Genomic DNA, 26158 nt, shown 5'->3' with positions numbered 1-26158 from the left:
CAACCCAAAAATTGCAATATTGACCCTTTTGCAGTTAAAAACGTCAAGCTAATCTTTACATTTATTCAGATAAGTACACTGTTTGTCCCCTAAAAAATGAAGGAAATGTCAAAATAGATTAAAATTGACTAATCTTATAAAATAAGACTTTAACATGCAATTTAAATTAATCTTATAAGTTATAAATATATAATTGTAATATAAAATTGAATCATCAAAAAACTCATGTCAATAAAAGATCATCAACAATTTTCAAAATAAGTACTTCATGATTCATCAAATATTGGAAACATTTGTTTTGTACATTAGAATTAAAGACTGAGTGTGCAGATTAGATTATACACGTTTTCTATAATCTTATAATCAATATCAATTAAACAATCTTATTCTTCAAAATGTGTGTCCTCAAAGAAAGTTTGGAAACAAAGTACGGTCTTCTCTTTAAAACCACGCTCTTGAAGAATGCTTTTAACACCAGCATTTTGATCTCTCTTGAATGAAAGATGTAAATGGTTTAACCCAAGTCCAGAGTTTGCTAGCCGTCTTGCTACAGCCTTTGAAATTTTCTTTTCCAAAACAAGTGATGCATAGCTGGCTTCCAATTTGGCCAAATGAAAGGGAAATATGTCCACATTTCTGCAATGACTGTGCAGTTTTTCTTCAAACAACTGGTATAAACTCTTCACGTCTTCTAAGGCATTGTAGTCCTTCCAATAAATGCTTTAACCAGAGTGAACTGTTTGTAGTTTGGAATTTCACTTTTGGAGAAGACTTTCCTTGCCAGTTTTAAAGTGTCTATGCACCCACTGATTAACTGCAGACATGCAGCCAAAATTCCAAACTCTTCAAGTAATCTAGACACAATTGTGATCCAATATTGTGTCGTATAAGGACAGGGCAACTGATATAAGGAAATCTAAAAAATTAAGCAAGGCTTGAAGGATGTGAACACTGTCTATTTCTTTTCAAATCGATATTTGATTTTTTTTTTGGAAACAGTAGGACAGCCTTGTGATATCAGTTGCTTTTGGCTTATTGACTGACGCGGATCAATGTAAACATTAAAGGAATCCTTGCCATTATTTGCAGAGAGCTGTGTAATATCAGAGGACCTTGACAACCATGTTGCTTCAATGTCAAAAGCAATGAATGTTGTCTCCTTGGAGAGAGTTGCAATGAATGGAATCGATTCAATGTCAGAAAACGTTGTAGCACTTGTATTGGTCTGATACGTCTGTCCCTCCTTTACAGTCTTCACTGTCTCTTGTTGGAAATATCTGAAAAGTAGTAAATAAATTCTGTTAGAAGGTACATTACTTACATGTACATAATACTTAAAATAGAAATTTTATAAACCTCAATATACCAAAAAATAGATTTCCATGACAAAATTCTAGTTTTGGCATGTGCACACAGTAAACATCACAATAGGATATCAATGATCAATCGCAACTGACCTGGTGAGAGAGTATATAAACCATGTATTGACCTTATCAAAAGGCTATAATATACAGCATAATACAAAACTATATTGTATATTATATGATAAAATATACAATATCCTATTGTATATGATACATTTAATACAATCTTTGATTACCTATGTTTTGATTTAATTCATATCCAGATTTTCATGTATGTACCTTTAACAGCAGGCGTCTGCATTTTTGAGTTATTCTTGAGTCTGTCTTTTATGCTACAGCTTTCTTTTGTCCATTACCATTCCTTTTATCTTTGTTACTTTTCCTGGTGATAGCATTGCATCTTCATTGATCTGTAAATTGTACATATACAATATGAGGTGTAATTCCATGGTAATGTAAATGAACTTACTTGCTGACTGAGAGAGAGAGAGAGATAGAGAGAGAGAGAGAGAGATATGTCTATACATAATAGAATCACGCACCCATGATGATTTGAACAAGCAATAATCTACCTACAAAGCAAAATGCACAAAATGCTTATCAGCACCTGTATCTATGCATTTCAAACAACTACCTTAAAGAAAATTAATGATATAGATACCTTACTGACATATGTAAATCCAATATTCTTTTGTAAAACTGCAGCTGATACTCGATTGGTCAAAGAGCATGTGTTTCCATAAGACCTGTAAAATCAAGAGATGTTTGTGAAACACTTATGCCCCCTCCTTTGGAAACATCCACAAAGAAAATGAACGTAAACTGCAAATAACTGGAATTTTCCTTAATCCAAGGGGTATAGCTCTATCATACCCAAAATCAAACTTGACCTAGCTATTATTTAGATAAACCTGTATACCAAATTTCATTTCAATATGTGCACCCTCTGCGAAGAAAATGAGCGGAAACTGCAAATAACTGGAATTTTTCTACGTCCAAGGTCCATAACTCTGTCGAAAATTGCTTGATCGTACCTAATATCAAACTTGACCTAGATATTATCATGATAAACCTGTATACCCAATTTCATTTCGATATGTTCATCCTCTGCAAAGAAAATGAGCGGAAACTGCTAATAAATAGAATTTTTCTATGTCCAAGGGCCCTGACTCTTTAAAAAAATTGCTCGATCGTACCCAATATTGAACTTGACCTAGATATTATCATGATTAACCTGTATATCAAATTTCATTTCAATATGTTCATCCTCTGCGAAGAACATGAACGGAATCTGTTAGTGGACCGACCGACCGACAGATCGACCGACCGACCGACAGACAGACAGACAGACAGACGGACCAACAGACCGACAGACAGCAGCAAAGCAATATGCCATCCCTTCTTCGAAGGGGGGCATGAAAATATGAATTAAGAAATTAACAGCAGTTTAAAAAGTTTACTGGGATATGAACTTTTTTGGTCACATGATCAAATCCTGTGAAGCCCAAAGGGCTTCTCCGAAGATTTGATCATATACCAAACAAGTTCATATCTCGATGAACTTTTTAACATTGCTCTTTATTACTTATATTTACATTTGAGAATGGCAAATCAATAAGAATCAATACTGGCGTGCGACTGTGAGTTCTCGCCAAGTACCATATCTTACCAGTACATTGTAACGTCCTTTTATCAACACGTAAAATTATATACGAAAAATGAGGTCACAATGTACTGGCGAGAAATGTTAATTGGCGACAACTGCTCGCATGCTCGTAATGTAACAGTGTTTTTACGTTTACAATATTACAACCCTCAAGCGATAAGCGTGTGCGGTTATCATTGTGACGTCATGAAAGTTGTCACACAGAATTGAACATTTTTGCTATTCTATTTTCATTCATTAAGTTCATTTTGACATACAGTTTGTTTATTTCAATAAAGTTTGAAATTCTTAAAACAGAGTAAAAAAATCACCGTGACAATGCTTCTGAAATGACATTAAGACTTTCCTAGATTGTGACATACCTATTCTTAGGTGCTTTACTCGCAACAATATTATTGAAGTTTTCGTTGGCTTCAGTTAAGCCGATGCATTTCAACTCTCATGCCTTTTTTCTGCAACCTGTTAGTTGTCTCATTCAACTCATCTCTTAAAGCTTCCCCTTAGAGAAAAGAACTGGCTTTTTCCATTGAAATTCCATTGAACTTTCATTGATTTTCCAGTTTCCATTGAAATACCATTGATTGTGCATTTATTTTTCTTGTGTCTTCATCTGACCAGTTTTATACCTACCAGTTAAAAAGCTCAGAATACTGCAGTTTCAATGGCCTGCAACTCTCAGTGAAACACCAGTTTTCCAATTCACTTAAACTTCAATATTACTGTTTCCAAGTAAAATACCATTTATTTTCAGGAACCGTTAAATTGAATTCCAATACACATTTCTAGATTTACATTGTATTTCAAGCTGCGTTGCCAATCTGGGTCACTGGCCTCTGCCAGATAAACTCACCACTAAGAATTAAGATCACTGCATAACAGGAAGTTGAGTTGCAAATTATGAATGTTCATCTTGGAGCCTAAATGTGATGTTCATTGTCAGGAAATTGTGTTATTGTTGGGCATCAAGCTTTTTTGTGGCATATTTATACAGTGAATTTAAGGAACTTTTTCTGGGGATATATTCTTGGTCACTTGAGGTATATTTTTAATATTAAATTCCTTCAATTTTATGATAAGATACGGATAGTTAATATATATGTGTAAAATGATTACAGTGTTGCAAGCAGCTATAGTGTATGGATGTATAAAAGAAAAGTTATGCAATATAGCTTCATGTATACCATTTAGACTGTATTTGGAAGTCAATAATTGATGCATGTTCGTATGCATGTGAATGCATGAGAATATTTAGATAATATTTACCTATTAACAAGCACAATTAAGTTTTCCTTATTTATTGTTCTTATGAATTATGTACAGTTACACGTATAACAAACATTATGTATACATATTGTATGGAGCGAATTGATTTGTCTGGGACAGTATTCTGCAAAATGTACTTATGATGCAACATACTTGATCTTGACCTATTTATTTTCTATAAAGCAATCAAATAATAATCAATGGAAAATCAATGGATTTTCAATGGGTTTTCAATGTGTTTGTGTAAACTATCCTTTTCCCATTATTTTAGCATTGAAAGATGACATCATTTAACTGGTGCAAACTAATTTGCATAAGTATTTATTTTCAATGGTGTTTCAATGGACTTTCACTGAGTTTTCACTGTGTTTTAACTGAAAACTCAATGTTTTTTCTTGGTAGGCAATATATAATGCCATTTTATGTGACATCTTGGTAACTGAAAAAGCAATAGGGTTTGAATGGTCAGAAATAAACTGCAGAAATAATGGAAATTCAATGGCATTCTTTTCTGTAAAGGTCATTGTGAAGTGGTTTGCCTTGAGGTAGGTGCTTGTACCTTAAATAAGAAAGATGTACACATTGATTAAATATTAATTGGTATGACATACACCACTGTCTGTATGTGTTTCTTTAGAATAATTTTAAGATCCCATACCAAAAAAAGCACTAAAAAGTTATACCTATGAGCCCTTAAAAAAGTGACAAAAAAGTCATAACTAAGTTAGCACAATTTGGAACCATCTGATCAATTATGGTTCCAAATTAGCATCAAAAAGTTATACCTATATTGTAACTTTTTGCTTAAGTACAAAAAAGTCATAACTAGAGTGTAACTATTGACAATTTATTTTTTTCATAAAAATAAATAGGTATAAAAAAGTTATAATAAAGTTATCATTTAGGTACAAAAAAGTTACAAATTAAAGTTACAGAAAAGTTATCATTTAGGTACAAAAAAGTTATACATATAGGTATAGAAAAGTTATCATTTAGGTACAGAAAAGTTATAGATGTAGGTACAGAAAAGTTATACATATAGTTACAGAAAAGTTATCATTTAGGTACAGAAAAGTTATAGACGTAGGTACAGAAAAGTTATACATATAGTTACAGAAAAGTTATACATATAGTTACAGAAAAGTTATCATTTAGGTACAGAAAAGTTATAGATGTAGGTACAGAAAAGTTATACATATAGTTACAGAAAAGTTATCATTTAGGTACAGAAAAGTTATAGATGTAGGTACAGAAAAGTTATACATAAAGTTACAGAAAAGTTATTGTTTAGGTACAGAAAAGTTATAGATGTAGGTACAAAAAAGTTATCATTTAGGTACAGAAAAGTTACACAGAAAAATTACAGATGTAGGCAAAAAATATCTATCTGTATCATAAACTTCAGATAAAAAAAAAAACCCAGGTACATGTACAGGTGTTATACTGATGAAAAAAAAGTCCCTAATGTTGACATGAACTTTTCATCAAATTGTTTTTGCTCTTGAATAGGAATTTAAAATCATATCTGTTCATGTGAGTAGAAGAACACAAGTCAATGTTTTTGTTAATCAATATGTTTACTGAATTATATTTACATCTAATGAGTATGCTTTCCTCCATTTCTTATGGAAACTTATAGTTAACGCCTTGTTAAACGATTGTTCGAAACCTACAATGACCTTAGAAAAATCACTGAAATAATCAGGATATCAATGCAGACTCACATTCCCATTGAAGACAATTTGGCTGTTTCTTTTAGCTAACGTACTGATGCACATTAAAAATAATATAGTAAATTTAACTTACTCTTTACAAACAATTTATTAATTTGTTAAAAGAAAGATGTAAATATAAACAATATAATGCTTTCTTTGACGATTCATGCAGGTAATGAAGGGAGCAATGATTGCAGAAAAAATTTACATAACTCGCTAATGCGGGTAATGTATTTTTTCTGCAATGTCGCTACATTCATATCCCGCATATGTCACCAAAGAAAGCATTTTATTGTTTACATAATAATCTCAAATCATTACAGACCCTATATGCAAGTTTTTTAAATAAAGCAATAATCTAACATAAAAGCATTTGGGATTACATGTGTGTCTAATGTTCTTGCTAAATTTGAATAGAAAGTTTGAAAAACATTATTTTGTAAACCAAAATTTGACCAAAACCTTCATAAAGCATGTTTTAGGTTAAATTCCTAACATATACTAGCATGATTTTGTTTCAAACATACTAGTATGATTTTTAAAACAGTCCTGGTTCTAGATGATACCAATGACCTGCAGTAATTTATCAGCAAACAACTGGATCTGTTTCTTGAATCTGTTCCTAAAATGTATAAAAAAGAATGTTTCATTATGGCAATTTCTTACTACATGTACTTTCATTGTAACTGTTAAAATCCTTGACAACTACCTTATACTTAAAACAGAAAATTTTATAGCATACCAAGTTGAATATATATGTGACCAGCACCTGGCAGGTGAAAACTGGTTTCTGTTTACATGGCTGCATGTATTTCTATGGGAACGGTTGCTCTTGCATCTGATCTCTTTCATAGTATTATCCTTGTCCTCCATTAATCTAAAAGAAGGCAATAATATTTAAAGCATGATACTGTTTGACAATTTTCAATATATGTAGCATAAATTATTATTAAATATCAGTAAAACTTTTCAATTCTCTGTTGACCTGGTACCCCCCCCCCCCCCCTCCCCTCTAAAAAAAAAAAAGTCAACATTGATACAGCAGTTGCCATTATATTCTCAGATTTTTAATAATTCATTTACTAAAAGATATACATAATATATGGTTAAAAATTTAAAATCTGTATATCTTTACTTGATAAACACACACACTTACTTTTTTCATCTTGTATTAATGATGTATCTTCAATCTGGTGTACAGTCTACTAGCTGGACTTGGTTGGGATTTTTTCTGCAATACAATGATACTCTTTTTAAAAGAGTCGGCCATAATTTGATTACATATAGAATGTACATCACTAGATATACATGGCTGCATAGGCTTTGATATAGATGGTAAAATCATGCACTTCTTATTAGAATTCTAGAAATATTCCAAATGTAATTCATTTCTAAGTGCAAAGCAATAATATAGAAATTGAGATAAGCAAACACAAATGAATTATTCAAAATGACTTGTTTGTATATCAGACTTACCCTGAATGGAAATGGTCATCCACAACTAAAGCCATATCATCCAGGTCTTAAGCATGTCTATCTTTATGAAACCACTGCTTGCAGTTTCATAACTACATACAACACGCTGTGATTCTGCATATTTCTTGAAAAAATCAGGAAAATCTTCACAACAACTCCTGTCTTCTTTGCCCATTTCAAAATTTGATGGCGGAATGGCAATTGTCCAATCAGAATTCACGGAAGTCAAAGTTTGAAATTTTGGCCAATCACGATACAGCCAAGATTATTACTGGGATAAATCTTTAAAATTTATTTTGGTTAAAAAACAATATTATTTACTTAATATTATCTAAAGAATTCTGCATTTAATTGAAACAAATTTTAGTAATATTTTCTTTCCTTACAACCTGTTAGTTTATTAACCGATCATCAAAACTGGGCATTTCCGGTCTCAAGAGCCGCCATTTTGAATAATATGAGGGAATTTTAAAAACTAAATCAATTTAAATACCAATGCATTTTTACAATTGATGAATATGTAAAACCAAAAATTATAACACCTTTTTTAAATAAAACATGTTTCCCAAAGTTATAACACAGTCCTTATAGCTATGTGCTGTTATAAATTACGATGAGAGATAGGCTAGTACTGGGAAAACATACAGATGGAAATAGCAGTACTGATCTTTGTTAACAGCATGTCTATTAATCAAATATGTGAATAAATATGATGAACCCATCTCATAATAACAAACAATGCTACCACCCCTCCCCAGCCCCCCCCCCCTTTTCTTCGCATGCATTCGATGTCGTGGGAAAATTCTGAATCAATTTCTAGAAATCTACTCTATTCCTTTATTCATGGGGTAGGCCATGAAAAGTTGGAAAAATTTTCAGTGATAATATAAAGTTGATGCTACCCCTTAGTATTTAACAGTGTTTAAACGAAATCGTAATATGTCTAATGATGTTCAAGAGACAGATATCAAAATAATGCTTGCAGGAGCAAAATAAAAAATGTCTGCTGGTCAAAACACACACATCAACTTTTTTTCTTAAACAAACATCAGTGTCATCACAGCACGGACTAATCATGACCTCTTTAGACACCCTTTACTGTTAACCTGGGATGTGTGTGCGTTCAGGCGGAAAGTGATTTCCTGTTTCTGCCTTATAAAAACAATAAAATTTTGGACAGGTGTTTGTGTTGCAATTGATGGACTGGATTCCCGTTATAATGGTTATGTCATTGTTTTCAAACAAATCTTAGTGATTTTACTACCCAGTGTGTGATCAACCTACATCTACCCCCCCCCCCCCCCCCCCCCACTTATCGTGATTTTATAAAAAAAATCAAAAAACAAAGTTATAACGATAGTTTATATTAGTTTTTAGATTTATTGTGATAAAAGTCTACTTTAGACTTGAACCTCTTGGATAAGATACACTTAAATTTTTAGTGTAAAAATGACAAAGTCCAAACACATTCACAAACTGACTAAGTTCAATGTAGGTACATTTTAGTTATACTGAAAAGTTTCAAAGTTCAATGTAGGTACATTTCAGATATACTGAACATTTTCTAAGTTCAATGTAGGTACATTTCAGTTATACTGAAAAGTTTCTAAGTTCAATGTAGGTACATTTTAGTTATACTGAAAAGTTTCTAAGTTCAATGTAGGTACATTTTAGTTATACTGAAAAGTTTCTAAGTTCAATGTAGGTACATTTTAGTTATACTAAGAAATTTCTAAGTTCCATGTAGGTACATTTTAGTTATAGGGCAAAAAGTTTAAGTCCAATCTAGGTACAAAAAAGTTATAACTTTTATGTGCCTAAATCTTAGGTACATAAAAGTTACACTTTAGTTACAGAAAAGTTATGACTAAGTGTAACTTTTTTTTGTATGGGATATCTTTACAAGGGCATTTATCAACCTTTAAGCTAATTTTGTTTTCTTAAGTGTCTTAATATTTAGATTCTTGTATTTAGATAAAGATACATCTTAGTAATATTTAATGTATGAAGCATACATTTTTTAAAATTTTGTTCATAAAATATGAATAAATAATCTGACCTGTACGTTGATGTTGATTTGTGATATGTACACCATTTTGCTGAATGGCAGTGACTATGGTCTCCAAACAGATGGGGCACAATAACTTCCAACTTATTGGCAAGTTCCTCTGCTGTAGCACACTTACTGGAGATAGGGTACATATAGCAACGAATCAAATATGGAATAACTCCTGCTGTCTTCAGTTGTTTATGAGTCTGAGAAATTTTATAAAATTCCTTTGAGAGGTTTTTCTTAAAGTGATTCTTGTCATTTCTCTTCTTTAAATCCTTAAATTCTGGTTTTAATCTAGCCATGGTTGTCGAGTCACTGTCTCCATGAAGTGCGTTTACCTCATATCCATTGGTCCAAAGATTCCTCAACATGGCTGAGGTCATGTCTGGTTCCATGGCCGTGCTGGATAGTTATATTTTTTAATGAAATATGATAGAGATATGCTACATATCTTGTATTGTTCACCGTGTTTGACAAATGAAATATATCCATAATTCCTATAGTCACCCTTTAAATTGAGTTCAAAATGTCCATGCCCTCCTGTTAAATACGAAATAAAATTAAACATAGATATATAAGTACTTTTTTATATGATTTTCCATGGAACTATAAAAAATGTTTCATCTGTTGAATTTATCTTATTGTCATAAAGTAAGGGAAAGAGAAATATCCAATCAATTATGTCATCACTATGGATATAGCTCTAAAAAGACACAATGGAATAATTTACTAAAAAAAGATCTTCACATTAAAATTACTGACATAAACACACGTTAATGATGGATCAATAAGAAATTAGAAATAATAATTCCAAAATCAGAAATTATTTATGGTTCTTGAATATTTCATAGCAATATTTCAAAATTTGATTAGAGAATCTGAAAATTTAGATTTTGCTACAAACATTATTTCTTTAAAATATTTTTTTTTTTATTTTTTAGAGTTATCTTTAAAAATTAAAAGCCGATCTGTTATCGGTTGATATTTTTAACCTATGAAGCTATCTACTGATATCCCTTACATGCATCTGTTGCCCGATTGTTCAAAACATTGTTACTGATCACGCAATGTGCAGTGCAGAGAAACTATAATAATCAATAGAACTACTAAATTATAAATCATCCAGCAAATCGTCCTGTAAAAAACCCAAATACTCGAGTTTATAGTTTTCAGTCACAGGAAATCAGACAGACGGGTAGATTTTGGATTACTCCAAAGGTTTTTATAAAGTAAGTTATAGTAACTGACTTATTTTGATAATATAAGGTAACGCACCAAAAAAATGGCATTTGAAACATTCAAACAGTTTGAGTCATCAAATCCTTCATGTTTGACGGTAGCTGCATGTCTGTAGCTCCCGGTCTGAAAATGTTGGATGGATGACCAGGGAGATACAATGCCTCCCATAGTAATAATCTGCAATTTACGGTGCACAAAAATTGGCGCTTGTTTTGGACTGATTAACAGAAAGTTTCACGCAAATTCTATCGAAAAAATTTGTACAATTAAATTCTTCAGTCAATTTACTACTGATATCAGTAGTTGCCTCAAACTCTCTCCTTAACATGCTAACCGACCTTTGAAATCGAAGTATGTTAAATTTTATTCGAGATTTAGAGTCGCCATTTTTACATGTAAACAAACTGCACCTCTTCACTTTACGGCGCTGGTGATGGTGTTTACAAGAATATCGAAGGCACGTAAAGTGTTCAAAATAGTAAAATGTCCGAGAATTTTATTTGCATACAATGTGTTCGGAAAAAAGGTTAACCAGTCCAAAACTAGCACAGTTTTTTGTGCGCCGTGAATTTCAGATTTTTACTATGGGAGGCACTGTAGCTCCCAGGTCGTCCAACCAATTTTTTTCTGACCGAGAGCTACAGACCTTCATCTAGTTTGACGCTTGATTTTATTGTTTAGATGGTTGGTAATTTTAGTATTTTATTATCTTATTTTTTCATTTTTCCGTGTCCTTTTTTTGTCCGGATGCGTGTTTTCCGATGTGCGTGGAAGTTGAAATGTTGCTATTGTGTCAACCGCAAAAGTGTTTACGTTGCTTTTATTTTTCAAAAACTCGTGTAATACAAAATTTCACTATTGCAGACGTTAATACTTTAACTCGAGAAAAAATGTCTTTTCATCTCATTTGCAGATATGGTGAGGAACACTCGAAAGATATGAAACGCATCCAAGTTTTACTGAACCTAATAGTGTTTAACAATGAGGTAATCTCTTTCTCTCTAGTACATATACCTACAAAATATATTGTTTAACTATCTCTTCAGTATTGTTATACATTATTGAACCAAGTACATTAAAACCCATTAAAATGATCTGTCTGATTGGGCTGTCCAAAGTAATTTCTATGTTAACGTAACAAGCTTAAGGGAAAATGTGGGTTTTTAAGTTATTTTTGTTTGGGATTATCTAGTTTGATTTTACTTAAATGCTGTAATCTGTAGAAAATTGAAATATTTAGAGGACATTATGAATATATATCAGGAACTATATTAATAATATTGAATGAATATGTATAGAGTGAATATATTTACTGTAAGCCTATTTAGAGAATATATAAAAGTTAAGATTTGACAAATGTTGAATCAATAAAAAAAAGTCGATTCGTTTCATTAGTGGGCGATTTTACTTTTGATGCTCATTAGCTTGCGAAGCACGACTTCTGGTGCGAGAATGGGATAGCACTTTCCAGAATGGGGTAACCAAGAACGCGGATTGACTAATTAACGATGAATTAAAATTCATCATGCATTGCGAGCAGATGCCTTTGATCGGACTTCGATTAATACGAAGAAAATATCATGTAACATTTATTGCCATTTTAATATTAATGGAAAGAACTCTCAAGAAACGGGTTGACTAATTGACATCATGGCGGAAGAGTAGGGTGAGTTAACCATCGGGCAGATACTTTGAATCTGAATATTTTGGTTTAAAATGTGCATGCAAATGGATAATAATGCGTAAACTAGCTTTTTTAAATTTCATACCTTTTTTATACCACGACAGATTGGCTGAAACCTTAGACATTAATTTGTAAACATTAATGATTATGAACATATTATTGTTTTCTACGTCTAACTGAATAAATAATGTATGCATACAGTGGGGAAGTTTGCAGAGTGAGTTATAAATCCCTATAAATTACTCATTTTTTTAAATTTCAAGAGGCAAAACTCTTTAAAAAATCATCGGACCAGGGCTGGGATTCATAAAGATACTTAAACAGTACTTAAGTGTAAGAAAATACTTAAACTCACCGGGAAAATGCAGTTGTGCAATGGAGACGACATGGGTGTCTCGCAGCCCACCGTTTCTATGGCAATTACTGCCACTCTTAGATGTCTCTCTTCTCCACAAATTTGTGCACAGTTTATAAAATCCCCACTTAATATTCACGAAATTCGCAAAAATCAAGAAGAGTTCTTCAAAATCGCCGGGTTTCCTGGAATTGTTGGGGCCATCGATGGCACACATGTACAAATTATCGCTCCTTCTGAATACGAAAACAGACATCATTACCACAGCATTAACACACAGGTCGTCTTTGATCCATTCCACAAGATAATTGATATCGTAGCGAAATGGCCAGGGTCAACACATGACTCAAGGATCTTGAATGAGAGTGGACTCAAGTCATTGTTTGACAAGAACAGAATCCCTCTTCACACGCATTTGCTAGGAGACAGCGGGTATCCTTCAAAGAAATGGCTCCTAACTCCATTTTTGCCACCAAACCAAGGTTGTCAAACAAACTATAACAGGTACGTTTCCCATTTCACATAATTCTCTGTCAGGTACAAGCTAAGTTATGTCTTATATACATCCACCCTGTCCATACACGATACAACCAACACTGAAAAAAGGAGCGAATAAATGGCCATGACCGTTCTACTTTCATATTCATGATAAGCGCCCTCTAGAGGCAGCAGTGCTAAATATATACATAACATGGGGCGGATCAATGAATTTCATTCCACCAAAATTTTATTTCATTCAAAACTGTCGCTGTACAGAATATAACAGGATGATATGGCATTTTGGTGGTTGATCTAGATCACTGTTTCACCCCTCCTTCTCTCTCTCTCTCTCTCTCTCTCTCTCTCTCTCTCTCTCTCTCTCTCTCTCTCTCTCTCTGGTGGGAGTGGGGGGGGGGGGGGGTAATATTGTTTGGTTAATTTGGTTTTTAAATCATAAAAAAATTATTTTTCTTGTGTAATTTCAATATAAATATATAAAAATATGTTTATGCTATCATCAAATATTCTGTCTTTATTAGTAGTCATATATAGCCTACTTATAAATTGAAAAGTGCATGTACATAATTGCAACATGCATATAAAAGTTATAATATCTTTATTGGGGAACGTATCTAAATTTGAAAAAAAAATTCAGAGGAGAATCCTTGAATCCATGTGAGACCATTCATTTAATGCGGCATGGGTTTATATGAATTTTTTTTATATTTTTGAATCTCCAAAACCTTTATAGGCTGAGACAAATTAGAAATATAGTACATCATCATGTTCTGAATTTCAAATGCATGCACCCTGCTGCTGATACTATATAGTTTAATTAATGGGCATGCTCAGTAGTATTTAATGCAAGTATGACAGTACCGGTACATGTAATTAGAAGGCCGGTGGCTTACAGTAATTCTAGGCATTTAGCATCTGTTGGGTAGTATAATTAAGCTGCTTAATTGGTATAATTTCTGTTAGTGTTCTTACATGTACATGTATGTATATTGAACTTGATAATTTTTATAAGTCAAAAATTTCCATTACTTCTTCATCTTTTAAATTTCTTTGTGATGTAAAATAACTGATTACTGATTTTTTAAGGGTATTTTATAGGGCTCATAAGAAAACAAGAAGCAATCGTGGAGAGAGGCATAGGTCAGCTGAAGAGACGGTTCCATGTTCTGCATGGAGAGATTAGACTGTCTCCAGACAAGGCATGTCAAGTTATTGTTGCTTGCTGCATCTTGCATAACATTTGCAAGGACAGGCAGATCCCATGCCCCCTGGATGATGGTGACCTGGATGACAATCAGCAGGATGATGGTGATGGGCTGAATGTACAGTTAGGCCAGGGCTGCGTTTTACAAAAAAACTTACGACTTACGACCAAATTAATGAATGCTAATTAATCACAAACTAATCAATGTTTTATTCTCATGTCTGTAGAATATATTATGGACATCAGAGTAGTTGTATAAATAAAGTTATCTCTAAGTTTTTTTTTTATATATCATTCCACGAGACTGAAAATATTTATGACTTTGTCGTAAGTTCTTTTGTAAAACGCAGCCCAGAATGTCAATGACGGAATTCGGTACAGACAATTGTTTGCTGAAACTCACTTTTGACAGGTAAGCATACAATAATTACTGGTAATTGAAAACAAATATACATGTTTGAAATATATTTCATTTGTTCAACAACAACAACAACAAAAACAATAAAAGCAATATGAATGAACGTTCATAGAATATCACATGAAATAACTTGATGTAGATTATCTCTTCAAGAATATTTAAAATTCTTATTACTAAATTCATTGATTCAAGAATTTCATTATGTCTGTTATATAAATTTTAAACATTTTAGATCTGTACATACATGTACTATACCAACTTCAAAGAATTAATATCTAACATATTATTAAAGGTTTACTAAGAAGTTCATAAACATACTGGCTAAACCCTGAACATATTCAGTTTGGTTACATATATTGACAAAGAATTGGTACAAAAATGTATTCTAACTTTCAAAACTGTCATAACAAAGTAATTTTTAAGCCCAGTCTGATAGATATACAACCATACAATACCAGACAGGTGACAAAAAGAAACATACTCATGTATTTTCTTTTACCGACATATTCACTTATTTATCCCAAATAATAATAATATTAAAACCAAATTGAAATAAATCTTCTATGAATTTATATAATACTAGCTCAAAATACATTAATTTAGTATAAACATGTAGGGTGATTTCACCATGCATCGGACACCTTTGGATTTTTCCCTTTGTTCACGCATCAAATATCGTCCAAATATAAATAAAACTTGTTTTAAAAAATACAGGTTTTCCCCTTGCTTAATTATTGGAGAAAAAATTGTGAAATTGTTAAAAATGTAGAAAATAAAGTAAATTATTGAAGTGTTGAACTATTTCACCATTGATCGGACAATATTTACCAAGCATCGGACAGCTATAGCAGTACAGTAGAGATTAAAAATAACATCATTTTCTGGTTTTAATGCAAAAAAACAAAGGTTCAGAAAAATTAATTTATTCAAATGCTAATCAGATTTCTTTTAATGTAAATCCTAAAATCTACATATAGGAATTTAGACTAGTGCTTCTGTTTAAAGGAATATTTATCATTAGGGGTTCTTTATCGTGCCAGCTCCTACAGGAATTTTGGACTAAAAAGGCTGTGTCCGTAAAACTCGATTTTTAAGTGGTCCTATCCATTATTTTGTAAATTTTTATTTTACTTCACATTTAAAGTATATCACAAGGAATGGGCACATAATCTCCGTATTATTAGAAGAAATCATGCAGTGAAAACTCTCCGATGCATGGTTAATTGTTGTCCGATCCATAATGAAATGAATATATGGTGCAAAAATGATCTTGACATTAATTGTTCAAATTTCTTGGACTTATTTTAATCAAATTTTGTTTCAAAATGTACTTCTTTCTAATTTATTTTACGCAGAAAGTGCATTTTCACTAATTCACAACATTCAAATAATGCTTTAGTGTAAAATCTTCGTAACTAAATTTTCAATAATGGCGTATTTGACGTCATTTTACGATGCCTATATTGCTATTTCTTTGACAATGTGACTGTCAAATTGATAAAGTTCATTTGTTCTATTTCAGGAATATACGAAACAACAAATGAGCGCATGCACATTTATTTGTATATTTATAAACAAAGCTGTCCGATCCAAGGTATGTGTCCGATGCATGGTTCATTCACCCTACAGTGTATACGCATCTTTCTGTCTTATGTACATGCATTCTCATAATGTTATTAAATAAATGACACATAATATATCTATATTACATAATTCACTTCAACTTAATATACAGAACTATTATCCTTAGATTTGTACTGGTAATATTTCTGAACATCTTGTATAATTTGATATGATAGTTTCATTTAAGATGTAGGTTACATACATTATTTATCTGAAATATGTGTTTATAATGGCAATTATAATTTTATTCGTAAAGGATTACTATGTTACCAGGTATACTTGTCAAATAATATCATTCCTATTAAATTGAATGAACAATTTTATTTATGGATGACAGATGGACAGTGAATGATTCAATTTATTCCTCTCCCTTTAACGTTCTTATTTTCAATTGCAAGTAATCAACTTCAAGTTCAAGTTTTTTTTACAGTTAGTTCTTCAATTCTTCTTTTCAGACTAGTGCTACTGCTGTATTCAGCATGAGTGGCTGGCGTTTGCTGGGACGCTGCTGTTCTAGCAGGGGACGGGGAAGTCATTGTGGCTGCAGTGTCTTGTTTCGTGCCTGTGGAAATGATGTGTGGCTCTATGTCTGGTGGTCCTTCAATGACATGTATTCCCCTGGAAATAGAATATTTAATTTAAATTATGACTGTTAACAAAAATATTAATTGTACATGTAATTTTCACTGGAAAATAAAACTTTGTTGATGTTACATTGAAAAAAAAATAATCCATTCACTTGATATGCAGCTTGGCTGATATTGTGGTTCTGCTTCAGTTTGAGAACAAAATTTAAGATACTTATACTAAGTGTTTCAGTGCAACAATTACATAAGCTACTTACAGTCCAAATTGTTCACTATCGCCCAGAATCTGTAGCATGGAAGAGTGTATATCGCCATCAATGCCACTTAAACAGGCATTATGTTGACCTCTACAACATTCGATACCGTTTCTGCAATGGCACTCAAAGGCCTTGGAGGGGGGCCGTCACCTGTAAATTTGTTGTTCATAAATTAGGCAAAATATTTCATATCTGGAAGTTTTTTTTAGAACTCAACTACACTGTACATGTACATGTAGTATAACAGAAAAACCTTGATCTTAAAAGTTTAATGAGATACAACTGACATTCAGATCTATAAGAATGTTTGCTCTGTTTGTCATTAAGATATAAGGTATTAATTTTGGATGTACATCAGGATATAAATACGGGTTGGTTACGTGATCAAATCTCATAGCGCCATTTACACCTGTTTCTAATTATGACAATAATATTGCTCCATACTTTCTTTTTTGTGATGACCTAGAAAGCCGCTTTGATTAACATGACGTAACAAAAAATAGTTCAACAATGTTGCAAGTGTTTGATTATCATAATAGTAAATAAGACACTATTTTTGATAAGACAACGATTATTTTATTATAATAAAACGAAACAGTATAGAAAATTCACTTGTAGAATGAGAGAAAATGATTGAAGCTTGGCGGAAATATACCGCTTCTGTTAAAGTCGCATAGCGGTCAGAAATTTGAAAACAAAGCGATAGAAGGTCGCGTTAGAGTCTACTTAGGCATTTTCAGAGGATATTCTATCGCAGAATCAGATCCAAGAGCATAGAGTCTAATGATTTCCCTCCGACATTATAGATCTAGGGGCAAGCTATTTTTGTTTCGGAACAAACCCGACAGAGAAGCAGGAGTTAATTTTACTGTGAATGGACTAAACACGAAAGGTCTGATAAGTTGTTTTTTTAATTCGTGCCTAAATTATGTTTTCATTACGATATTAGGTGTGTTTTTGCTAAGTCGGATAGTGTGAGTACATGGATTTAGTAGTGCCCTAGATTATTAATGTTATGCAGAAATAACAGATACTTACACAAACCGTGTTATATATGGGAAAATATTTGCAAATGTAACTATCGAAATTAAACATTTTGGAATACATTTGTGATTATTTATCATTCTTACAAATATAGAGCTTAGTGGATAAAAGAAGAAGTTTGGAACGTATGTTAAATCTACTGTAAGCTTTATGTAACCGATCAAATTTATAGCACTGTGTAGAATAATGACTGACTGGCCTGTGCCAGAAACTGTCCTCCTATAACTCGAAATCTCGCTCTTGGAGTTTGAAAAAATGTTGTGCCATTTTTTCTCAACTTCAGCGGGTGTCCTGCTGGGGCCAACTCCCATCGCGCACAACTTCTGCGATACCTCGCCCCATGCTCTTGTCTTCATGTCAGAAGTTAAGGAAGGACTAAGCTTTCCCCGTAGAATATGCTTGTAGTCATCGACAAGTGATGCTAATGCTAACGATTCGTCAGAGGTCCAGTTTGGCTTCCTTTTCTGTTTCCCTTCCATTTTGTCTCTAACAGACGACTTTGTTTACATTCGTCTGCAGTGTTACGTAACACAACAAAATTAACCTCCTTTCCAAGAGAGCGCTCTTTGTTACTAAGTACGAAGATTTTCTTAGATCTGTACTTAGTTAAGAACGATGCTTAGTATTTTTATGAATTTGTTCTTAAGTTTTTTTCTTAAATAAGAATTTATTTAGCACTTAAGTGCATTTTTTAAGAAAAATCTTAGAATCTTTATGAATCCCGGCCCAGAACTATATTCAAACTTGATTTTTTTTTAAAGCGTACTTATGAAAAATCAGATATATATATAGATTCAGTCAAGAAAATAGAGAGCAAAAACTGAGATTTTCTAATTTTTTTTTTCAAATTTTAAGAGGCACAACTCAAAAATCATTGGACTGGAACCAGTTTCAAACTGAACCTGTATATTTGTAAGATAAGTTCATATATTAAATTTAAGTTAAATGTGTGCAACAGTCGTTGCGATAATGATCGGAAAGTCATAAAGATCAAGAGGAATAACTCTGTCAAACATCATCCAACCAGAACCAACACTTCGAACTAAGCCTGTATAATTTGAGTTGAATGGGTGCAACGGTTGTTGAGATAATGATCGGAAAGTGAATGATGATGGAATGACAGAAGGGCCGAATGACTGAAAGGGGTAACACTATCCGCTCCAGCAATTTCATGACGGGGACCTAAAACAGTATCATGAAATTCAACCATCATGTAAAGTGTACATAATATGCAATGTGTTTTCCGAGCTAGGGCAATATCGTTCCCTATATTAGACCAAGATGAAAATATATTTTGGCAGTTTATTTATCCAGCTAATTACATGTAACAAGCAGGATCCGGTTGCACGAACGTTAGTTAAATTTAACTAGCCGTTAACTTGACGTTAACGTGACGTTAAAATTAACGGCGAGTTAAATGAGTTGCACGTACGTTAACTGATAGTTAAAGCTTAGTTTATTATCTAATTTAACTTGCATATTTAACTGAGGTTACCCAGGTACATTAAATATTTAATTGAACATTAAAATCAAAATGGCGGATCTATTGTTATTTGGGAACGTGTTTGTGGAGAAGAAAAAAAGAAACTACAGAGAGAGAATAGAAATGACAGTCTTGAGTGACACGCAAATCCGATCCCGATTTCGATTTCGACGAGATTCGATTACGTTTATTTCGGACATGGTGCGTAATGATCTGCAAAGAGCAACAAAACGAAGCCAGTCCATATCGGTGGAAATGCAGGTACTTGTTATCAGAATACACATTCATAAAATTAAAACAACATTATCACATAATAATCATTACACTGTCATATATATATATATATATATATATATATATATATATATATATATATATATATATATATATATATATATATATATATATATATATATATATAAAAACACATAGCGTATGTGATTTGATTTGTAAGTGATGAATCATTGCATTGCAAGTGATAAAACAGTATGTAAGGACGGAGAAAATCACATCATTGGATCTGGAACAGCCTGAATCTCTGTTGAGTGTTTATAATATGACGTCATCAACCAGTTCGCATTGTCAGCCGACAATGTAAACAATCAAACAAGCGTTGATTAATGGGAAATTTTTTTAATTACTACACTATAAGAATTTGAGTACACATATAATTTTATTAGTTCAAGTTGATTCTAAACTAAGAACAAGTTTCCTGTCCATTTAATATTTCAAAATTAAATACACTGTACCTGATGTGGTTGGCATTGATGACTCGAACCCCCCCCCCCCCCCCCCCCCCCCCCCCCAGCGATTCCGCTGAAATTAGGTCTATCCTTCATAAGGTCAATAATCTTCTCCTCAGCGGCAGTTGGGGGTTTTAGCGGAGGACCTCCGCCCGTTTTTCTCGCATGTTTGCGGGCCTCAGTGAAGGTCTTTTTCGCCCCCTGCTGCAGGTTCCCCCACTTGAACTTAAGCTGCTCTACTGATCTGCGTCGAACGCCCACCGCATTCACTAAATCAGTAACCTCTGCCCATTTGCTGTTCTTTTTTGCATTGGTAATTAAATTACTTTGCTTCGCCTTGAGTATTTCCTCACTTTTTTCAACGAAATCGGTTAGAATTGTGATTTCGGCCAAGGACCAGTTACTGCTTCGTTCTCGTTTGATTGCGACAGCCATTTTCATTACCGTAGATAAAGTAACACGCGCGTGCAGACGATTTTAACACAGAGGTAACTAATAATCATCAATTAAATCTGAGTTAGCTAATTTATTTTTAATTTATTTTCGAACAACAAAAATTTAACTGACAGTTAGCTAACTAGCCGTTAAGTATTTAACGGCAAGTTACGGAACTAACTAGCCGTTAATTTAACTAACGTTCGTGCAACCGGATCCAGGTTATTAAGTGTTTTTTTGTTTTTTTTTTGGTAACTTTGTTATTAATTTCAGGGACAAAGAAAACAGCTGCTAAAACTAGGAATATTTGTTTACAAATATACCAAAAAAAAATACCCCTTTAAAAATCTTAATTTCTGAATTATAATCAATGTGCAGGTTTTAGCGTTTACGGAGTGTCAAAAATCAATCCTTACTGTAAGGTATGGAAATCCTTGTCCCAAAGATGCTGCGTCCTGGCATGCGGCGGCAAGCAGAATGAATTGTGGATCCATACAACAGGAGTGTTCAAAGGCTTTGGGCTTAGATCCTAAGAGATACCTTTTCCAGTACCACTGTCTAATGAATTCCTGGATGAATGCCACAGTAGAAGTGTGTGCACTGAATCGTTCTATTTTAGGTAAAATAGACACTATTTGATTTTAATTATTTCTTATGAACAACAATATCAAGTCAAACAAAATGTGTAACAATAATATCAGATAAATTTATATGCACATTTAATTCATTGATTGAAAAATCTAATCATTGCTTTCATATTTGCTCAGGTTACTGTGCTGAGTTTAACACCGATGGGGCATTAATACAGGAAAACTATAATGCAGACTGTAGAAAATATGATCCGCCATGTCCAAAAATCTATAATTCAGCAGAGGCTTACAAATGTGATTTATTTTCTGAACCTTTTCCTATATCTAAGATATAAATCTTTACCACCTTCTCTCCATTTCTTTTGTAAATAATAATGGTTAATTTCTGAATTACAGATACATTAAATATATGGTTTCAAATCTATTTTTAACATCACACATTTTTTCACAACCATTTTGCTGACGCCATTAAAGAATTGAGCTTGTTTATTTAGAGCAGCGCTAACTTACATGCACATTTATAACGTTTATGCATGTACCAACAATTCTATCTTATCATATTCATTTTGAAGCGTTTTTACATTTCTACTTCTTATTGATTTCTTAAAAGAATCAATAGTTATAAACTTTGACGAATACCACTAACGATTAGTTAATATGCGTTTTCTACCAAAAAATAATCTTATTGTGTTGCTAAAGGCCCTGTCACACCAAGTTGCGTCCCCACGGCGTGTTCACGGCGTTGTAAAATTCATGGAATCGCCGTAGGATCGCAAGGAAAATTAAGGAAAAATGTACCGTTTTATTTGAAAATTTTACAAGTGGAGTCGTCACGGCGTCCTTATACGGCGACCGAGGCGTTCTTACGGAGCTCCCACGGCGTGTAACTGCGTTTCCACGGAGTTCTACTTGGCGATTAACTGCGCTCTCGCTGAGTCACCGCCGCGCGCTCATGGCGTGCTAGGTGATTCTACCGCGCGTCCACGGCGTGCTCTGCGCGCTGACTGCGTGCACAAGACGTTCTCTTCTTCTTGGTAGGTTAATATTAATTTGTACAATTGTATGGGAAACAAACAAGAATTTACAACTAGTAAACAAATGATTAAAAATTTGTTTTGATTTTATGAAAAGGTACATTGTAATATTGAAACATAGTTACTTCTTAACAATTTGTGAAGGACTAGGAGTCAGGTCTACAAAAAAATCCGTTATTAGTTGTTACAAAACATAGAAAAGATTTGAAAACATCAGAACCAAATGGCATGAATTCCATCTACGTCCATTGATAGGTCTTGGAATATTAGCAAATTCTACTTTTTACATAGTCATCTTCATCCAGTTTGATAATTATTACATCGCTTGCTATTGTACAACAGCCATTTTTCGAGTTTTCGTGGTCTTGATGACAACGCAGTAGAAACGCCGTGGGAGCGCGATATAAATGCAGAAGAAACGTCACGAGAGCGCGATGAACGCAGCAACAGCTCTTTGGGGTCGCTGTGTGAACGCAGCCAAATGGAAAGCAACTTGTTCAAACGCTGTGGATGCGCAGTGAGAGCGCAGTGAGAGCGCGATAGAGACGCAGTGGGATCCCAAAGGACTCCGTGAGGTCTTCGTGCAAGCGCAATTGACTTATCACTGCGTCTACACTGCGATTAGCTGCGTTCCTTGAGCGCGCCGACGGAGCTCTCGTGGCGCTGTTGGAGATCTTACGGCGCTGCCACGGCGACCTCACTACGCTTCTACGGCGTGTTTATCAGAACGCCGAGCCACGGCGCGTACTTTGTGCATGTTCAAAGTGCGCGCCGTCGCATGGCGTTCTTCAATGTTCAAGGCGATCCCACCGCGATGGACGAAGATGCCGTTGCGTTCTTACGGCGCTCTAGGAGACTCTACTGCGTTTACCTTGGCGTTTTACATTATTTAAGGACGCAGCGGGATCGCTGTGAGGACGCAGCTCCGGTGTGACAGGGGTTTTAAGTACACGTCATATGCAATCAACATATATGGATAATAAGTGTTTGTATTCGAGAAAATGTATCATGAAATGCTTTTATATGATTTAAATAACTAAAATACATGTATATCATATGAAATGATATCTATTTATAATATTTAAAAATAAATATAGTTGTTTGAAATATCTCTGAAAAAGATTGGTTTAGCGAAAAAAAAACCACATTATTATTTGATCAATGAGCTAGGAAGCCTACTTTCTCACTAGTTTTAAAACCAAAATGGTGATTATAATCATTTAATATAAAGTATATGCATGACAGTTATTGAATGTTTTTTTTTTTAGATCAATCCTGCTACGAATCGGTGCACAATCATCAACAGAAACCATTTTTTTTTGCCCCGGAAAATTACATTTCCTCTCATCCACGGTAATTGTAACGTTTGAGTCGACAAACACATTTAAAACATTAACATTCTATAATCATACATAACTATGCTGTAGGTTCATGCAATTATGATATAACAATTTAGGCTGAGCATTAAACTAAGCCAATAACTGTATTTATTTCTTTATTTTTCAGTTATTCGAGCATTTGTCTACCTATTTTCCTTCTATTACATCTAATACATCATTTTGATGAATAAATCTTTACATATTAATCATAGTCTTAGTGTCATTAACAGATGGGAATTGAGCCAAGAGGTCTACATTAATGATACCTCTCAATAGCTGTCAAAAAAAACCAAAACAGTTTTTTTTAACCGAAAAACTGGTTGGTTGAATTTGATTTGTGTGTATACGAGTTAAACATCGGTAATAAATATATATGAATCTTTTTCATATACTTTAAAATGATTTATATATAGCCAACGCAGTAGAAAATAAGAAACAAGTGAAAGTGACAAATTAAAAGTAGATTTAGAATCAACACAAATTAACGGAAACATTATCATCAACGAAAATTTACCATTTAAGTGTTTAATTTATTAAGTGCAGTGAAGCTTTAGAAAGTATATTTTTATCTTTTAAACATTTTTTGCTAAATCTGTCAAAAAAATACAAATTGTATCAAAGGTAAATACATCTATTATTTAGTATCATAAACTGGATTTAAAAAATACACCTTTGATATGTATAAAATTTAATGGAACTTATCATCCAAAACTTCGAATGTTTTTTTTTTGTTTTTTTTTTTATTTCGTTTCCATGTCGAAAATTGGAAAAAATATTCTATTTACGATTCATCATTTCATAGAATAAAAGGACGTTTTACATACACCGGTGATTGTTTTTTAACATGCAATATTTAGATATTTAAAGAGTCATGAAGCAGCATATCCATAGCATTTAAAATGGAAATTCACAAAGCCAAAAACAATTGATTCGCAATGAAAACAAAATATCAAAACCGAAATCTGCAATAATAAGTATACTAAAAAGATTCAACCTTTTTTACTCTTACTCAGAGGAAGACCATTTACTTAGTGAGTTATCATTTTGTTATTTGTTACATTTCAGACCACTCGATTACGGTGTTAATATCAGCGTTTCTGATCAAAACATGTCCGTTATTTATTATCTACATTTTGCTGACTTTGTCTTTAAATTGTTCCTAAAATATTATTTAAAACGACTCAGCAAGTTCAATTAAATTTACATGTACCACAAATAATTTAATAGAATATCAACGAAATAGAATGCAGGTAAAGCAGCTTGAAAAATATTGTTTACGGGTACATGGAACCAATGTTAACATAAACAGAACACGAGCCTTGTTTACAAGACAAGGAATTCTGAGCTCTGTATGTTGCTTATTACTCTACTGACTGACACTCAATTTTTGGTTGATCATTAGAAATGCTTTTCATAAGCTTTGTAAACAATAAGATGGAACACGATATATGTGAGTCGATTCTCACTAGTGATACCCCCGCTCTGATGTGAATATGCAAAAAAAAAAAGCAAAATCAACATTCAACAGGAAGTATATAGGCATCCGATTGGTACAAAAATATATTCCATGATATGGCATGCTTAAGCAAATGGTGTGTTAAAATTTCAAGTATCTACATTTTATTGTTGCTGCAGGTCTGTAGCTCCCGGTCTGAAAAAATTCGGATGGACGACCTGGGAGCTACAGTGCCTCCCATAGTAAAAAACTGCAATTTACGGCGCACAAAAAATTGCGCTAGTTTTGGACTGATTAACCTTATTTTCACACAAATTCTGTGAAAACAATTAGTACCATTAAATTCTTCAGTCAATTTACTACTGATATTGTTACTTTATTTGCGTCAGACTTTCTTTGAAACATGCTAACCGACCTCGGAAATAAAGTATATTAATTCACGTCGAGATCGAGAGTCGCCATTTTTTACATGTAAACAAACTGCACCACTTCGCTTTACAGGGCTGGTGATCGTGTCTAAAAGAATATCAGGGGCAAGTAAAGTGACGATATCTGTAGTAAATTGTCCGACGAATTTTTTGGAATCAAATAT

General features: G+C 33.2%; 2 protein-coding genes, 1 long non-coding RNA gene and 2 pseudogenes across 4 annotated transcripts; 2 read left to right on the top strand and 3 right to left on the bottom strand.

The window, feature by feature from the left end:
• Positions 1-383: 383 nt before the first annotated feature.
• On the bottom strand, positions 384-9932 carry LOC128169860 (uncharacterized; annotated as a pseudogene).
• Positions 6108-7742, bottom strand: LOC128169861 (uncharacterized). Of its 2 annotated transcripts, XR_008241614.1 has the most exons (4): positions 7485-7742; positions 7165-7239; positions 6751-6885; positions 6108-6630 (listed from the first exon to the last, which is right to left on the bottom strand). It is a non-coding gene; the product is annotated as an uncharacterized LOC128169861 (long non-coding RNA). The 2 variants fall into 2 exon arrangements; XR_008241613.1 differs by having other exon boundaries at positions 7165-7742.
• A 2914-nt stretch (positions 9933-12846) lies between the features above and the next one.
• Positions 12847-14768, top strand: LOC128169847 (putative nuclease HARBI1). Its single transcript, XM_052835899.1, has 3 exons — positions 12847-13297; positions 14400-14635; positions 14745-14768. Exons 1-3 carry the CDS (start codon positions 12847-12849, stop codon positions 14766-14768), a joined length of 711 nt encoding a protein of 236 aa, XP_052691859.1.
• Positions 14769-16303: 1535 nt separating this feature from the next.
• LOC128169855 (uncharacterized) lies at positions 16304-17571 on the bottom strand (annotated as a pseudogene).
• Positions 17572-21376: 3805 nt separating this feature from the next.
• On the top strand, positions 21377-24316 carry LOC128169854 (uncharacterized). Its single transcript, XM_052835905.1, has 4 exons — positions 21377-21726; positions 21875-21991; positions 24000-24084; positions 24238-24316. Exons 1-4 carry the CDS (start codon positions 21585-21587, stop codon positions 24299-24301), a joined length of 408 nt encoding a protein of 135 aa, XP_052691865.1. The 5' UTR covers positions 21377-21584; the 3' UTR covers positions 24302-24316.
• The last annotated feature ends 1842 nt before the right edge of the window (positions 24317-26158 follow it).

This window comes from Crassostrea angulata, unplaced genomic scaffold (genome assembly GCF_025612915.1).
Source record: "Crassostrea angulata isolate pt1a10 unplaced genomic scaffold, ASM2561291v2 HiC_scaffold_235, whole genome shotgun sequence".
NCBI lineage: Eukaryota > Metazoa > Mollusca > Bivalvia > Ostreida > Ostreidae > Magallana > Magallana angulata.
This window is presented reverse-complemented; position numbering and strand designations above follow the sequence as displayed.

Excerpts from the sequence above, each read along its gene's own strand:
- LOC128169854 (XM_052835905.1), top strand. The coding sequence starts at position 21,585 with ATGAATTGTGGATCCATACAACAGGAGTGTTCAAAGGCTTTGGGCTTA. Across the intron at positions 21,727-21,874 it reads ACTGAATCGTTCTATTTTAG|GTTACTGTGCTGAGTTTAAC; the intron begins GTAAAATAGACA and ends ATATTTGCTCAG. Across the intron at positions 24,085-24,237 it reads TACATTTCCTCTCATCCACG|TTATTCGAGCATTTGTCTAC; the intron begins GTAATTGTAACG and ends TTTATTTTTCAG.
- LOC128169847 (XM_052835899.1), top strand. The coding sequence starts at position 12,847 with ATGGGTGTCTCGCAGCCCACCGTTTCTATGGCAATTACTGCCACTCTT. Across the intron at positions 13,298-14,399 it reads ATTTTTGCCACCAAACCAAG|GGTATTTTATAGGGCTCATA; the intron begins GTTGTCAAACAA and ends TGATTTTTTAAG. Across the intron at positions 14,636-14,744 it reads ATGATGGTGATGGGCTGAAT|AATATATTATGGACATCAGA; the intron begins GTACAGTTAGGC and ends TCATGTCTGTAG.